Genomic DNA, 14,964 nt, shown 5'->3' on the forward strand with positions numbered 1-14,964 from the left:
AAAACATCACTGCAAAAATAATGTAATAATACACAAGCACTCTTACAGGTCTTTATTTGAAAACTCTTAACCTTAATGGCAGTTGCTTAAACAGTTTGAGGAGGAGCCTTTGTCTTCTCTATAACCTTCAGAGCGATGGTCTTCACAGCGATCAGAGCTTCATTGCAGGCCTTGGGAATAAATGATGGTGGCAGGAGGAAGCCGTAACGTCCGCGGTCCTGAAGCTCAAATGTGAAGGAGTATTTGATGCCGAGGTTGTATGCCCAGTCATCAGATCCACCAGGAGCCAGGTCTGGAGAACAGAAACGCTACCCATTAGCACTTTGAGAGTCACTGAATCAGTTTTTGTTTTAAAAAAACCCAAAATAAAACAAGTCCTACTTACATATTGTCTTGGCCCCAGAACCATACTTGTAGGTGTTCTGATAATATCTTCTGATTTTCCGTGTAGCTTCTTGGGCCATCTCAAGCTACCAAAAACAGAAAAGACAGCTGAATTGTTCAGTATTTATATGCTAGTGAAACCATTGATTCATTTTAAGTGATATGACCTGAAAAGTTTTGTTGTATGGTATACTGTGACGTATGGTATTCAAATACTTTAATTTCTTAAATAGGATAGATTCACAAAATTCAATATTAATCAGTATGAATGCCATATTCACAGGCAAAATAGCAGCCATCCCACTTGTCCCAAAACTCTTACTGATTGATTTGATTGACCAGTCACTGAGCTCTTCTGTGTCTGCAGGGAAGCACTCACCAGGTCATTGTGGTTCTCTGCTTCATCAAAGGTGTAGGAGTAGGGGAAGAGCAGCATCTGAGAGTATGAGTGGATGGTGAGGTAGAGCTGAACCGTGTCCTTGTGACTGCGCAGGAAGTTCGCCACGGCCTCCGACTCTGGCTCTGATTCCGGGAACGCACCACAGTAGATGTCACTGCAGGGCTGATCAGAGGCTCCCTCCGCTGGAAAGAACAGTAACACTGTGTCTAAATAGTGTACACACTGCAGTCATATATGATCAAATGATAAACAAGAGAACTGGCTGAGTTCAATGCGTTCATCAACAGGGAATAATAAAGTATGGCAGCATACTTCATTTAAATGACTTACTGTGAGTCTCACAAGTTATAAAAGAGGGATAATGCAAAGCAAGGGAAATATCTTCAAAATACTGAGATCATCTTCTTTGTGAATGTTCAGTGCTTCCAAAACACTGGAAAGAAATTGAGGAGATTGTGGAAGACATACTGAAAGTGATGGGAGGACTATGATGTGAGAGGGACACTTACTGCACCAGTTTGCATCAAAGTTTCTATTGAGGTCGACTCCGATGCAGTTGTTGCTGACAGAGCGGTTCTTCCTCCACATCCGGTTCTGAGATAAACAATTAAAATGCACAGATACAGAAAAAAAATCATGTATCCACTTTAAATCACCTCCTTCACATGTGTCTTGTTTTGTGCATTCTCACTGATGTCCATGTGTAATGGTATCCATCAGGGTTCATCACAGGCAGGACGTAAACATCCATGTTGTCCAAAATGGAAGTGATGTCTGAGTTGAAAGTGTAAAAACCCAGGGACTATGGGAAAAAGGACATGTCTTTACTGATTTGAGAGAGAAAAAACACTGTGAAACTGACCTAATTGAAATAAAGCCTATAGATACTAGATTGAATGTACTTACATATTGTACAAACCATAAACAGAAAGCAGGAGAGATCCACTCTCTGGCGTGGATCCCACAGTCAATCCACATTGCTTTCTTATTTGGTCTGTCATTAAAAGTCAACTTAAAGAGAGATCAAACATTAATCTGAGGTGGGACAGGAACACTTTTTAGCTCTTCTTATAGAAGAAATTATGCTGATTATTTAAGTTTGAATTACAGTTTATTAGGTGATGGATGTCTGTACCTTCAGAGCATAGAGTGGACGCTTCTCATATGAAGAGCCAAGGAGAATGATTTTGACTTTGTCTGGGTTTTCCTGCGCGGTCCTGTTTATCCAATGATAGATCTGCAGTGGAGACAGCATTTTCAGATAAACAGTGGAACATCACCACTGAAAACAACATCAAAAATCCTCATGTTCATTCAACATCCCCCATGTCAAGAATCTGATAGGTGAAGATGAAAAGCATACATCCCCCAGACTGTGATATCTCTCATAGTAAGTTGAGCCGCTTCGTGGGTCTGTGGAGCCGTTCCTCATCTGCATTTCAATCAATTCATTGGCATTGGCCAGTAACACACTGAAATAAACAACAAAACCTTTCATACAAATTGTGTAAGTGGAATGACATATGATAGGTAGTGATTATGTTTTCAGGCAAGTAACATACTGATGTGTTATGCTGTGCCTCTGCAGCAGATCCTTGACAGTCGACGAGCTGTTTGCAGGTACAAACAGGTGAACTTGAGTATCTTCTTTGATGTAGTGATGTGAAACAGGCTGCCATAAGACTGTCTGGGAGGAAATATGTAACATAATGACTCAAAAAAGGGGGGGGGGGAAATCTGAGGAAAACAATCACTAATAAAATCTCTACCTCATATTGGGTGGACACATTCTTTAAGATGTCAACTTGTTCCTGTGTTGTCGGTGTGATTGATAGAACTTGGTCTCTGAGTAAAAAGAAAAGACATGAATTAATCTTATTGTCCTCAATAAATAATGCAGACCTCATGTGGACAAATCAGCAGCAAATATGTTGTCATTCATATTGACAGTGCCAGAAAGCAAAGGTGTGGTGTATATTTTTTATTAAAATGGTCTCAGAGTTTATGTGTACATATACAACAACGTACATGGCGTAACGGTGTGTTTGCGTAACTGTCTTATTAACCCATTTTCTTTGTGTTAAACATAACATAATCCATAATAAATCCTGTCATTAAAAAAATCAACTTACTGTGTTACTATGCAGTGTCCTGTCTTCAGAAGTGTGTCCAAGTTCATTAAAACAAACAAAATCAAAAGCGTCTTCATGATGACAGTCTCTGGACTGGAAATGACAGAGGTTTGCTCAAACAGTGGGGGTAGGGAGACGTTATTGATTAACGTGTTTATTTAAACTTTGCTTTTCTGCTTTTCTGCTTTTTTTTAAAAGAGCTAGGGCATAGATCAGCCAATAATGCTGATGTTATATTTTGAGAACTCAGTTTAAACAAAAACCATCAAGTTATGATGTGGCTGCTTATAAAACAAACTCTGGCATTGTAAAATATATTTTTTTCATTTGTTTTTGTCTTCCTTTTTGCACCTCTGTATATGAAAGTGAGAAAAAATATAGATGTATGTTTTCAGATGTCAGTGCAGTTATACCTCCTTTTCTACAGGTGGCGACAAATAAATATAAATCTGGAGTGAGGAAACACCAGAGGTAGGATAACAACGTTAAAATTAAGAATACCCAAGTAAAATAAAAGGTGATAAAAGATTAATAAAATATAACAAAAATAAATATAATATGAAATATAATATGAATGAATAAATAAAGTCACTATAAAATAAAGTGGGTATGGAATGTGAGGATGGGTATTAAAAGGAAGACAAAGAATTTAAAATGATAAAACAACTACAGAGGAAATGTGGTGAAGTAAACCAGACATAAAAGGTGGAAAACAATCAGGAAATAAAATAAAATAAACTTTTAAACTAGGTATTGAAAGCATAAATCAATTAGAAAACTGTTTACTGAAGTGATAAATCAAGTGAGAAGATGGGTCATTTTTTCCTTATAGCCTCTCCTACCATCTGGAGTCGCCACCTGCTGGCCAATAGAGATAATGCAGGTGTGAGGCACTTCCGCAATAGCTTCGTATTTCAGACCCGGATCCACTTAAATCCACCAGTAAAAAACCAAGGGAAAGATTTCTATTGGCAAGATGTCGGGCCACGATCAGCTGGTCCTCTGTTTGTGTGAATTAACAAGGTAAAGATGCAGTTTCTTTTAGTCCAAGTGTTTAAATAAGCGGGTAAAATGTTAGCTTCATGTCGATTTTGAATATGAAGTGAGCTTGTTTCGTTTCATTTCACAGCCATACCAGTCAAAACACTTGACAATATTTCACTTTTTTAGGCAACAAGAAGTTAATTTGTTGGTTGTAGTCTTTAGATAAATATAAAGTGTCCTGGTTGCTAATGTTGCTACAGCTAGCGTTTCTATGAAGCTCGTTCCATTCAGCTTTAATATAATAATCACCTCTTAATTAGCCTCTTCTGTTATATAGGGTGCAGTAGGGTAAAGCGGGACACGTTGTGCAATTCTGACTTGTTCATATTTACATGTGAATCCAATACATTATATCAACACCTAATATCATTATGAAATCCCTGAGATGTTTGCTTGTTAATTTTTTTGCTTTCTCATCAGAAAGGTTAAAAAACTAGTAGCCTGTTCACATGTGTGATGTTAAACAATATAACTTAAACAGTTTGCATATACTAGTTAGCTTTAAAATAACTGAATAGATAGAGTGATAAATGCACTGTCTAGCTGTCCCACATTATCCTAATCCACCCTATTGGGACGTTATATTTCTATTAACTTTGGTTTTGGACTTTTATCCTTATCATATGCTACTGATGTATCTCATGTCTTTACAATGATGTTGTGCTACTCATACAGCTAGCTTACACTTGCATTATCTGATTATAAATGTATGTCACGGATCACAGTTATTCATCATATAAATAAATATTATAATAATTTTTGACTCACTCAAATCTTGGAGAAGCCTAATTATCTTTGTTTTCTTTAGCTTTCCCCTGATAATATCTTTTTTGTGGGTTGTTCATCTCTCTCTGCTCATCTTCTCTGTCTCATATTTCCCTCATGCCCCTTTTTCTGGTTTAAAAGTGCTATAATATAAAGTGTATCTGTGTGTTTCAGGTTGCTTTGGAAGTTGCTGCTGCCCCTGTTGTTTCTTTGCTTGCTGCTGATCGCTGTCCTGGTCCTGCTGGTGCTGGCTGTGCGTTTCTGGCTGCAGAGTAACAGGAACGCTCGGCGGGCGAGAGATGGCCGTCCCACTGTGGCCTTCTTCCACCCTTACTGCAATGCCGGTGGTGGGGGAGAAAGGGTACTCTGGTGTGCTATCAGGGCACTACAGAACAGGTGAAGCTGAAATCTGACACCATCAAGACATACTTTTTATCTTGTTAGATGTGATAGATGATGATAGGACTTTTTTATTGTTTTGTCTGACTCTAGTTTCTCTCCCTTTCCTCTTAACTCATGTGCTTTAACGTACACATCTTCACAGGTATGCAGACATCAACTTTGTGGTGTACACAGGAGACCTGGGTGTGACTAGTCAGCAGATTGTGGACGGTGCGCGGCGTCGTTTCAACATTGTGCTCCCCCGCCCGGTTCAGTTTGTGTTCCTGAGGCACCGGCTGCTCGTGGAGCCCGGCCTGTTTCCTCACTTCACCCTGCTGGGCCAAAGTGTGGGCTCCATCTTCCTGGGGTGGGAGGCATTGACTGAGTTTGTCCCTGACCTTTACATCGACTCCATGGGCTATGCCTTCACACTGCCTCTGTTCCGCTACCTGGGAGGCTGCAGCGTGGGGAGTTATGTTCACTACCCCACTATAAGCACTGACATGCTGTCCGTAGTGAGAGAGAGGAACCCCAGGTAATCACTGTGTGTCTTTAGCAAAGAAAAATGTGTCGTAATGCCTGTGTAAATACATCATACAGTATCCAGTGACTGACTGGTCATTGAATTCCTGCTTACTAAGCATTCAAATAACACAGACTATTAACATTCCAGGTTCAACAACCCAGACTACATCTCCAACAGTCTGTTCCTGAGTGCCTTCAAGGTGGTCTACTACTGCCTCTTTGCCCTGCTCTATGGTATGGCTGGCTCCTGCAGCGACCTCATCATGGTCAACTCCTCCTGGACCCTCGATCACATCCTGTCCCTGTGGCGCGCTCCCAACCGCACCAGTGTGGTCTACCCACCCTGCGACGTCAGCGCGTTCCTGGATATCCCACTCGAAGAGGACGGGGACAGAAAGTGCCACTCAATCGTCTCCATCGGGCAGTTCAGGCCGGAGAAGGACCACCGGCTGCAGATCCGAGCTTTCAAGAAGGTGTTAGAGAGGAGGGGGGGGCGCAGGGAGGCGCTGAAGCTGGTTCTGATTGGTGGATGTAGGAACCAGGAAGACGAGGACAGGGTGCTCATGTTGAGGGGACTGTGTCAGGAGCTGGGGGTGGCCGACAGGGTGGAGTTTAAACTGAACGTACCTTTTGATGAGCTGAAGAGAGAGATGGGGGAAGCCACCATAGGGCTGCATACCATGTGGAACGAACACTTTGGTATAGGTAAGTAATAGTTAAAGCAGCTATACTTTTTTTTTTTAAAGATAATATTAATAAGTGCATCTTCTCCTCCATTTCTTCCAGGCGTTGTAGAGTGCATGGCAGCAGGGAAGGTCATGCTCGCCCACAAGTCTGGCGGTCCCAAACTAGACATCGTGGTGCCTTTCGAGGGAGGCCAGACAGGCTTCCTGGCTGATGATGAGGACAGCTACGCTGAGGCCATAGAGAGGATCCTGGCTCTCCCGCCCTCCAGCCGCCTGGAGATCAGACGCAAAGCCCGTCAGTCTGTAGCTCGCTTCTCAGATCAGGAGTTTGAGGCTTGCTTCCTGGCCGCCATGGAGCCTCTGATGGGGACTCTTGAGCGATGAGAGAAGGACTTGTTCTTTGTGTGTGTATAGTTCATGTGATAGTAGCCATTTGGCAATGTGGGGACATTGGCTGTGTTAACACCGTAGTTCAGAATCTGTTTACATTTAATGGTCAGGCTAGACGGTTTGCACGGCTTTCTGGGTGGAAAAGATCACTCAGTGTTCAACAAACCAATAAAAAAATCACATGTTCTTGTACTTTTATAAAACATTCTCTTTATCTTGTGAAAAGTTGACAGTTCATGCTTGTACCACATTTTTACAGGAGTCATCCCTTAGTCAGTAGTTCTGGTTTCATAAAAACGAATGTATTTTATTTATTGTTGGTGAAAATGGGAACAAATGTGCTTTTGTTTAGTAAATAATGAGGGACAAAAACATGTCTGTTTACAAGAACTAGAATTGATTCCCTACACCCCCCCTCCCCAAAAAAAATAAGTATTTTTGATATTAATGATATATGTAACAAATGTATGATGAAAATGAGGAATTGATGTCTGAAAAGAGGATATATCATTGTAAATAAACTTTACAATTCACTGAATTAGAGGAAACTTACACACATTCTTTTTTCATTACATTTGTTTTGGCTTTCAGTAGCAGCACATGTGCATGGAGCAGAGCAAGGTCAGTGATCTGTCCAGAGGAAAGAACAAAAAAAAAAGGTTGGCAGCAGCATGACTTAATGGAAAAATACCTCCCAGATTTATTTTTCTTGTCGTCAGTCATGTCACCTGAAGCAGCTTTTAAGAAATGATAGCAACAACTTCACTTAGTAATACTTCACTCATAATTGACTAGACACAGAGAAAGCAGTACCTACTGCAGCCAGGTCTTAACAGTAACATATAAGGGCATTCAACATTTAACTATTTGTTCATAAAAATTGATTAAGAATTAATTCTGGACATTTTGCACTTATAAATTACATACATACTTATGCTCCACCTTCATGAACAGTATTTATTTGAGCATCTCATCAATTTCTGTAACTGCTCTGTTAAAAAGAGAAATTTCCAAGCCAAAATAATGGCTTTTACAAATCATACTAATATTGGATTGCTAATGTACTCTTGACTTTTGTGCTTGTTGTGAACTAATACTTTATAAAAAAAATACTTTATATAACAGCTCAAAGTACCTTAAGGAGTTGAATTTAACTGACCAATAACAGATTTCAGCACCTTTATCAAACATGCTTGACAGTACATCAAATAGAATGAAATGTACAGAATGAAAATCTGAAGGCTTATCATAGTGCTCATTTAAATTGGCACATCACCCTAGGATCAATAGTGCTGAACAAAGGTTAAGAGTTATTGCGACCAAGAAGCCAGACGGACAGAAAGCAACGGAGGGAAGCCTTTTTTGGCATTTTCTGTAGGGGTTATTGAGTGTAAGAGGCGGTGCAAAGGGACATAAGAACATATTTAGAGGGACGTAAATGAAGAATTGACAGACATTTGCTTTGGTGCTAGTCAACATGAGGTCATACATGCTTCTCTTGGTTCTGCTGCAGTTTCTGGGATGCTCAGGTGAGTTGCTTTCTGTACCGATCACCTCATACAGAGATAATCCGACTGCTTCACATTATTGACCTTTTACTTTTCAGGCATCCCTCTGTCCAACCCTGAGCTGGAGGCTATGGCAGAGAAGGCTCTCGGGGCTGCTCTGACAGAAGTCAACACTGTGTACGCTGCCAGTCGTCTTTACCGGGTGACTCACGGCTCTGTCACAAGAGTGAGTCACTGCAATCTCCTTTATCTTAAAAAATACACATGAATTTGCAGATGTGATATCCTCATGCGATGTCTATTCAAGGCAGTGTGTTTGAATCTGTTTCCCAACATTATGTGTGTCATCTGTGAAATTATGACAAATATCTTGTGTGTGCCAGGTTATTCCCACAGGCCAGAGCACCAGTGACTTGATGCTTTCATTTGGCATTAAGGAGACAGACTGTGCCACAGCCTCCGGAAGTGACCCACAGACATGCGCCTACAGAACAGGCTTCTTTGTGGTGAGGCATTTAATGTTGTGTCTTAGTCTGTTTGGTGTCAGAAGGTTGCAGTTTAATTTATAAAAAGGGAAAAAAACTAACTCTACAAGGTTTAGAATAAATAGTGTTCACCTGAAATGACATCACCTGAAGGACATGAATGCCAATTGCAGTCAAAAGGCAGAATTGATCTCTCAGTTCTGAGTAGGACATGTGTTGACAGACTGCTGCCCATTGTTTGCATTGGCATGAAATCCAAAATCTGTTCTGCTGTGATGCAGTGAGGCAGGGGGACAATGACTCTGTGATCATTATAAAACTAGAATAACTGTAACAAATACTTACTGAAGCATTTAGCATAAACATCATGTAATATTATAACACCACCTTTCTCTTGCCTGGTTTCAGCGTACCCTCTCCTGCACCTCTCGGGTTCGGATGTTCCCTGCCTCAACCCAGGTGGTCTCTCTCAAATGCGGTGGCGGCTCCAGCAGCAGCGAGTCTAGTGAGGAGGTGAGGAGCATATAGCCCAAAACTGGGGAAGAGGAAGTAGGGAAGAAAGACTGAGGGGAGGAATGGTGGGAGAGAATAGAGGACAATTAAAAAAAAAAATTCCCCAAGCTCATTTCCCATTGATAGTGACTCATGGTAAGTCATAGTGGTTACAAAAAAGTGAAATAAGCTGCTAGTCACCAAAAAGGAAAAACTAGAGACTGAATAATAATTTGAAATAAATTCATACTCATTGATAAAGGTAAAAACACCTTTCCAATTTAAGAAATAATATTAAGTGTTCTGAACTATTAGTGCATGTGATTAAAATCTAAGCTTTGTTTCCATAGATGTTCCGAGGGAGACACCAATTCAATTTCCCTTCTGCCAACAGAGGTAAGCCCCATTTTTAACAAGTGATGATACAATACAATCAAAAATGTGGTTCTTGAATTTCACCGGTTACTTCAAAAACAAAAGATAATAAAGTTTGATATTGTGATATTCAGTGTAAGTGACCAGAGGGCCCAAACTTTCAACAGTCCCGGGTCCAACACCTCAGACCGGACAGGAGCGCTCCCTCCACGGCCAGGCAGTGAACCCCCGGCTCGGAGGAGACGGTTTGAATAACTACCTGGAGTGAAAGTTCCAGCTGAAACTTTTTAAATGGTGCTTCTCAGAAGACAAACTTGAATAAAAAAGTTGAATTAAACACTTTTGTGCCTTTTTATTGCATTTTGATGATTCGTGATTTCTTTTGGAGTTTGGGGTTTAACAAATCCCCATAATTTTTTTAATATATATATTTGTATAACAAGGCTGCATGACATTGCATTGTAACTACACCAGTAGAGCAGTGTAAGACCACTAGAGGGAGCTTGAGGCCCACTAACATGACTCCCATTTGAATTCTTTGTACTTGGACAGTGCTTAAATGCATTAAATGAAGTGAATTACATTTGGCTGACCCAAAACAGATCTTCCCATCTACCCCTCATCCAAAAGCATTTGAACAAAAGGAGGACTCTGAGACAGATTGAGGTCTGGTTTGAACATTTATATTGTGATTTTTCAGTTTATATGCAAGAGAAAACATTTACTCTATCTGCAACCGTTTGTCTTCATTTAATTTGGCCCCACATGTTCACATCAGCACATCAATAACTTACATACTGTACTGTAGCAAACATCCTGCTGAGGACGATGATATTCAGTTTGAAGAAATGGTACACTACCTTCGTGAAGACAAGAGAATAGCATGTTAAACGGGCCTTGTATAGATTCCACCAATACCGTTGAGGTTTCTTCATGATAAGCTCAGTGGACTTGTAGATATAATGCTCTCCTCTGAACTCTATCATGAAAAATATTTCGACAGCACACACAAATCCAAATTAAAACCAGCTGAAATGGTCGGACATATTAATGATGACGTCCTGACACATAAGGATATGGTGAGAATGAGTTCCTTGACAGACAGCGCTAGCACCCAAAAAACGAAAGGCATTCCTGCTTGAAATTAAAAACCCTTCATGATCCACTCTGTCAATACTAAATTCAGGGATAACTTTAGTCCCTGTGCAGTAAGGGCTAAAGCAGTATTGGCACCATGAAGAAACAAGATACGCTAGACACAGAGTTGAAAGCAACATTCAGTCTAATGCCAGTCACATGATTTCTGTTATTGACTACATGATTTAATGCTCTGTACATTAACCGGACAGCTTTTTGACAGGGGTCACCTTGTGTAAAGCAAGATAAGTATAATTCACATGGCTGAATGCAATTTGTACATTCTACACCATGTGACTTAAGAAGGCGGCGGGGACAAACGGTAAGGGAGTAGCAGCTGCAACTGTACAGATAGAAGGATCATGTCCAAAAGAAAAAGGAAAAAAATAAAATAAAATCAAGCCAACGCACAAGGGAACTCACAAAGTCCACGAAGATACACCACCACAGGCCTTCCTCCCTCCCCCTCCTTTTACAGAAGTCCATTGCAAGCTTTGCATTAAATAAAAAAGAAAGTGTAGTTTTTTTTTCAGTTGCACAGTCCACACTTTGCAGAGCCTTTGGAAGAAATCTCCTTTCTGCTTTGACATCTGTGCAACACTTTGGGAATAAGGCTTCCTTCTGATTTGCTTTTGCCGAGTGGCGAGACAGTCCAGAAATGCTTAAGACAACAGATTTTAGCACAATTTGTAACAGAATTTGAGTGTTTTATAGTACTGAACCATTGCCTTCATGTGTATAATTCATAATGTTTCGTAACATACCTTCTCATATACATTCCATTGTGCCTTAATGTTGTTTTGCACCTCTCTAGACATTGATGATGAGCTATTAAAAGACAGACTTATAAAAAAAAATCCTTCTGTTTATCATTAAATAATTTTATATAAAAGCAAACCTAACAATCTTCGTTCCACGCAGGCCTTCCCTAATGGTTAACTACTTCACCGCCATATGATCATACACACAATGCATGTATGCATATTCAGTCTCTCTCTCTCGCTCTCTCTCTCATACACTCACACTCATGCACACACACCAGAACAGCTTCGTGTTTTAACAGCTTGTTGTTACATGAGGTCCATGCAGTACCAAAGCAGAAAGATCCTGATGTGATTTTGTTGTTTTTTGTTTTGTTTCTTTTTTCGTCTCCAGTACGTGGCACAAACATATGGCAAAGAAGCGGATACATGGTTTGGCTCAGACCTGGATCCAGTAATATTTGCACAATTCTTATTAAGTCGGCCTGGTTTACCAGATGGGCGAGGTTTACCATACAGGGCAATAAAATGTATTCCAGAGAGTTTAGACAATCACAGAGAAGAAAAGTACTATTCTGTGACCTCAAACTTGCCTGCTCCAGTCTAAATTGTCCCAATGTTGTTAAACCCCACTGATCTAGAATGCCAAGCATGTTAAAAATGCAATTATATGCGAACACTAATTGACCATGATCTGGTTTGGCTTTTCGTATGTACACAATCATCTATTTATCGTTGTGATCCCAATAGGACTTCGCTCCTACTTCACTGATAAATGTTCACTTCCATATATTCTTTCATTGTCTTTTCATCCAACTTCATAAAGTCCTGTTCTCCAATTTCAACACTCTCCAGTAAGTTTGGTGGCGTCCCCCCGTTTAGGCGGTGCAGGCGGGGGTCCTCGTCGTAGTGTTGCATAGCCTGAGATGTTTCCGGACATGTAGCCACCGTTTCCTCCGTTGCTCTGGTCTGCGAGCAGCTCAGGGGGCGGCGGAGGCAGCGCCATGTCGTCCATAGTCCCCGCAGAGAGGCCAGCAGAGTTGACAGAACTCTGGCGACCCACTGACTTTCGCTTCAGAGTCCGGTGGAGGTCATCTAGGAAGTTGGGCTGGCCTGAGCTGCCCTTAGGGGAGGTGGGTGGAGGGAGCTGTGGTGTAGGCGACAGTGGAGGGGGCTCCGGGGTGGTGTTGCTACGCCGCACGAGTGTGGGTGGAGCAGTCTTTTTCAGTGAGCTCTTGCCCCAGGAAGAGTTACTGACAAGGGAGACGGGTGGAGGAGGTGGGGGAGCCTGGGGCTGGGGGTTGACCACAGCTACCCTAGGTGGTCCTCCACTAGGGGCGTCATTGCCAGGAGGTGGAGGAGGGGGGAAGAGCTCAGAGGCTGGGGGAGGAGGAGGGAAGTAGGCGCATTCAGGTGGTGGAGAAGGGAAGTCGCCACCAGATTGCTTTGCCTGGCTCACTTTGGCCTGGAGTGCCAAGGGCAGGTTGGACAGGTTGAGCTTACCCGGTTTTGGGGGAGCAGGGGGTCCAGCTGACGGGTCCTTGGATGGGGATCCAGTGGACGAGGAGACTGGATATGGGGGGGAAGGAGAGGTGCCGCTCTGGGGAGCAAACTTGCTCAGCAAGTTCCTTCTTGATTCCTCATAAGAGGCTGAGGAGTCGGCCTTCACGCTGGAGTTCCTCTGGGGGGTGGGAGGAGGCTTCTTTCCCAAAAAACCAGCGGGACCACAGGGTGACCTCCTCGTGGGTGAGCCCAGGTTTCCAGGAGGGAGGGGAGGAGGAGGTGGGGTCGGGCCGGTGACAGGGGCTGGTGGTGGTGGCGGAGGAGGAGGAGGGGCAGGGAAGCCAGCACTGCTGTCTGGAGGAGGAGGAGGAAACTCTGGAGACTGGTGCTGCTGGCCACCACCAGGCTGCCATTTCGGTTTGGTCTTGACTGCAGGTGGAGAGAGAGGGGCTTTGGGGCTCTCTGTGTGATTGGCTATTTGGGATGAAGCTCCTGGAAATTGACTTGCAAGCTGTTTCACCAAAGACATGGTTGGAGGAGCTCCTGTGGAAATGGGCGGTGGCTTAGACAGGCTGTGCTGCTTTGGCAGAGTGGGAGGGGGCTGGCTGGCAGAGTGGCCTGCCTGGAGGCTGAACTGCTTCTTGAACGGTGCTGGTGGAGGAGGGGGTGGGGGTGGTGGCGGGCCAGCCAGGGAAGCAGGAGGCGGCGCAGGTGGGAAGGGGATGACTGGTGATGTGGGTTTGGGTGCAGTGTGAGGAAGAAAGCCTGGGGTGAAGGACTTGGGTGGTGCTGGTGGAGGGGGTCCAGGTGGAGGTGGGAACTGGGCTGGCACTGGGAACTGCTGGGGAGGAGGAGGAGGTGGCGGCGGAGGTGGAGGTGGAGGAGGTGGAGGTGGTGGAGCAGGTGCAGGTGGTGGGGACTCCTCAAGGCCTCCGTCTGGAGACAGCAGGTCCCGTGGAGGGCTGGGAAACCGTTCTTTCAGTGTCTGCTTCAGAACGTTGGGATAAACAGGCTGGCTCATGGGAGTCGGGGCGGGAGGGGGCGGAGGGGGAGGTGGAGGAGGAGGAAATGCTAGTCCATTGGTCTGTGGAGCAGATGGAGGACCTGGGGGTGGAGGGGTGAAGGCAGGTGGGGTGGCTGGACTGGGAGGGCCCAGTCTCAACACAGCCATGGCTGACCCAGGCATTGGCATGGATGGTGGCGGGGGAGGAGGAGGTGGAGGGGGAGGTGGGACATTAGTCCTTGCTGCAATGTGATTCACATTGATAGGTGGTTTGACAGATGCCTGTGCTGTGGGCGGTGTTGGAACTGAGGGCAGAACTTGGTGAGCTGTTGCATAGAGATGACTGGGCAGCTTGTGGTGGTTGGCAGCCTGGGAGGCCTTCTGGTTCTGCAGCCGGTTGATGGTGCTGAACTTGTACATTGTGGGAGCCGACGAGTGGTGTGACACGGTTTGGACCGGGGGTAGGGGAGGAGGAGGAGGCGGGGGAGGAGGTGGGGGAGGAGGAGCCGGTTGTTGCTCCTCCTGCTGCTGCTGCGGCGGTGGTGGTGGCGGCATCTCATAGTTGCTGATGGGCTGCGGCTGCTGTTGTTGTGGTGACTGTGGTGGTTGCTGAGGGTGCTGAGGCGACTGCGGTGGTGGCGGTGGTGCTGGCGCTGGCGGCTGCGGGACCTGTTGAGGAGACTGAGGCTGGGGAGGCAGGTGCTGGTGTTGTGGCTGGGTCAGTGTCTGAGGCTGCACTGGTGGGTGTTGGGGCTGTGGTGGGTGCTGTTGCAGGGGCTGGGGGGGAGGCTGCACCTGTGGCTGGGGAGGGGGCGTCAGCACCAGGTGATCAACTGAATGCTGGCTGTGATGCCGGTGACTGTGGGAAGGATGCGGCAGGGTGGCCCCTCTGGATGCCTCCATTCTCATATGCTGGGAAGAGATAGGAACAGCATCTGTTACAAATAAGCTACTTAAAAAACCACCACCACATGACATCTGCTTCCTGTGAAA

At 44.1% G+C, this 14,964-nt stretch overlaps 4 protein-coding genes across 7 annotated transcripts in view; 2 read left to right on the forward strand and 2 right to left on the reverse strand.

Moving 5' to 3' along the window:
* Positions 1–37: 37 nt before the first annotated feature.
* Positions 38–3,058, reverse strand: cpb2 (carboxypeptidase B2 (plasma)). Its single transcript, XM_053314617.1, has 11 exons — positions 2,917–3,058; positions 2,554–2,629; positions 2,347–2,471; positions 2,148–2,256; positions 1,920–2,021; positions 1,691–1,795; positions 1,476–1,586; positions 1,294–1,378; positions 764–966; positions 386–470; positions 38–292 (listed from the first exon to the last, which is right to left on the reverse strand). The coding sequence occupies exons 1-11, from the start codon at positions 2,991–2,993 to the stop codon at positions 87–89; spliced, it is 1,284 nt and encodes a 427-aa protein (XP_053170592.1). The 5' UTR covers positions 2,994–3,058; the 3' UTR covers positions 38–86.
* Positions 3,059–3,845: 787 nt separating this feature from the next.
* alg11 (ALG11 alpha-1,2-mannosyltransferase) lies at positions 3,846–7,259 on the forward strand. Its single transcript, XM_053314399.1, has 5 exons — positions 3,846–3,939; positions 4,900–5,121; positions 5,270–5,641; positions 5,780–6,336; positions 6,418–7,259. Exons 1-5 carry the CDS (start codon positions 3,893–3,895, stop codon positions 6,699–6,701), a joined length of 1,482 nt encoding a protein of 493 aa, XP_053170374.1. The 5' UTR covers positions 3,846–3,892; the 3' UTR covers positions 6,702–7,259.
* Positions 7,260–8,036: 777 nt separating this feature from the next.
* spp2 (secreted phosphoprotein 2) lies at positions 8,037–9,904 on the forward strand. Of its 2 annotated transcripts, none has more exons than XM_053314651.1 (6): positions 8,037–8,236; positions 8,314–8,441; positions 8,599–8,721; positions 9,109–9,213; positions 9,543–9,588; positions 9,735–9,904. In XM_053314651.1, exons 1-6 carry the CDS (start codon positions 8,185–8,187, stop codon positions 9,833–9,835), a joined length of 555 nt encoding a protein of 184 aa, XP_053170626.1. In that variant the 5' UTR covers positions 8,037–8,184; the 3' UTR covers positions 9,836–9,904. The 2 variants fall into 2 exon arrangements, with proteins under 2 accessions (XP_053170626.1, XP_053170627.1); XM_053314652.1 differs by having other exon boundaries at positions 8,041–8,236; positions 9,702–9,904.
* A 164-nt stretch (positions 9,905–10,068) lies between these two features.
* raph1b (Ras association (RalGDS/AF-6) and pleckstrin homology domains 1b) overlaps positions 10,069–14,964 on the reverse strand; it is a 39,801-nt gene continuing 34,905 nt past the window's right edge. For all 3 annotated transcript variants that reach the window (XM_053314363.1, XM_053314361.1, XM_053314362.1), the window contains one exon: positions 10,069–14,883. In XM_053314363.1, the coding sequence (XP_053170338.1) occupies positions 12,307–14,883 (2,577 nt within the window). In that variant the 3' untranslated portion in view covers positions 10,069–12,306. The remainder of the gene's footprint in view (positions 14,884–14,964) is intronic.

Source organism: Scomber japonicus, chromosome 24 (genome assembly GCF_027409825.1).
Source record: "Scomber japonicus isolate fScoJap1 chromosome 24, fScoJap1.pri, whole genome shotgun sequence".
In the NCBI taxonomy this organism is placed as follows: domain Eukaryota; kingdom Metazoa; phylum Chordata; class Actinopteri; order Scombriformes; family Scombridae; genus Scomber; species Scomber japonicus.

Excerpts from the sequence above, each read along its gene's own strand:
- alg11 (XM_053314399.1), top strand. The coding sequence starts at position 3,893 with ATGTCGGGCCACGATCAGCTGGTCCTCTGTTTGTGTGAATTAACAAG. Across the intron at positions 3,940-4,899 it reads TGTTTGTGTGAATTAACAAG|GTTGCTTTGGAAGTTGCTGC; the intron begins GTAAAGATGCAG and ends TGTGTGTTTCAG. Across the intron at positions 6,337-6,417 it reads GAACGAACACTTTGGTATAG|GCGTTGTAGAGTGCATGGCA; the intron begins GTAAGTAATAGT and ends CATTTCTTCCAG.
- cpb2 (XM_053314617.1), bottom strand. The coding sequence starts at position 2,993 with ATGAAGACGCTTTTGATTTTGTTTGTTTTAATGAACTTGGACACACTT. Across the intron at positions 1,587-1,690 it reads GTTTATGGTTTGTACAATAT|TCCCTGGGTTTTTACACTTT; the intron begins GTAAGTACATTC and ends TTTTTCCCATAG. Across the intron at positions 1,379-1,475 it reads ACCATTACACATGGACATCA|AACCGGATGTGGAGGAAGAA; the intron begins GTGAGAATGCAC and ends TGTTTATCTCAG.
- spp2 (XM_053314651.1), top strand. The coding sequence starts at position 8,185 with ATGAGGTCATACATGCTTCTCTTGGTTCTGCTGCAGTTTCTGGGATGC. Across the intron at positions 8,237-8,313 it reads GCAGTTTCTGGGATGCTCAG|GCATCCCTCTGTCCAACCCT; the intron begins GTGAGTTGCTTT and ends TTTACTTTTCAG. Across the intron at positions 9,589-9,734 it reads TTTCCCTTCTGCCAACAGAG|TCCCGGGTCCAACACCTCAG; the intron begins GTAAGCCCCATT and ends AACTTTCAACAG.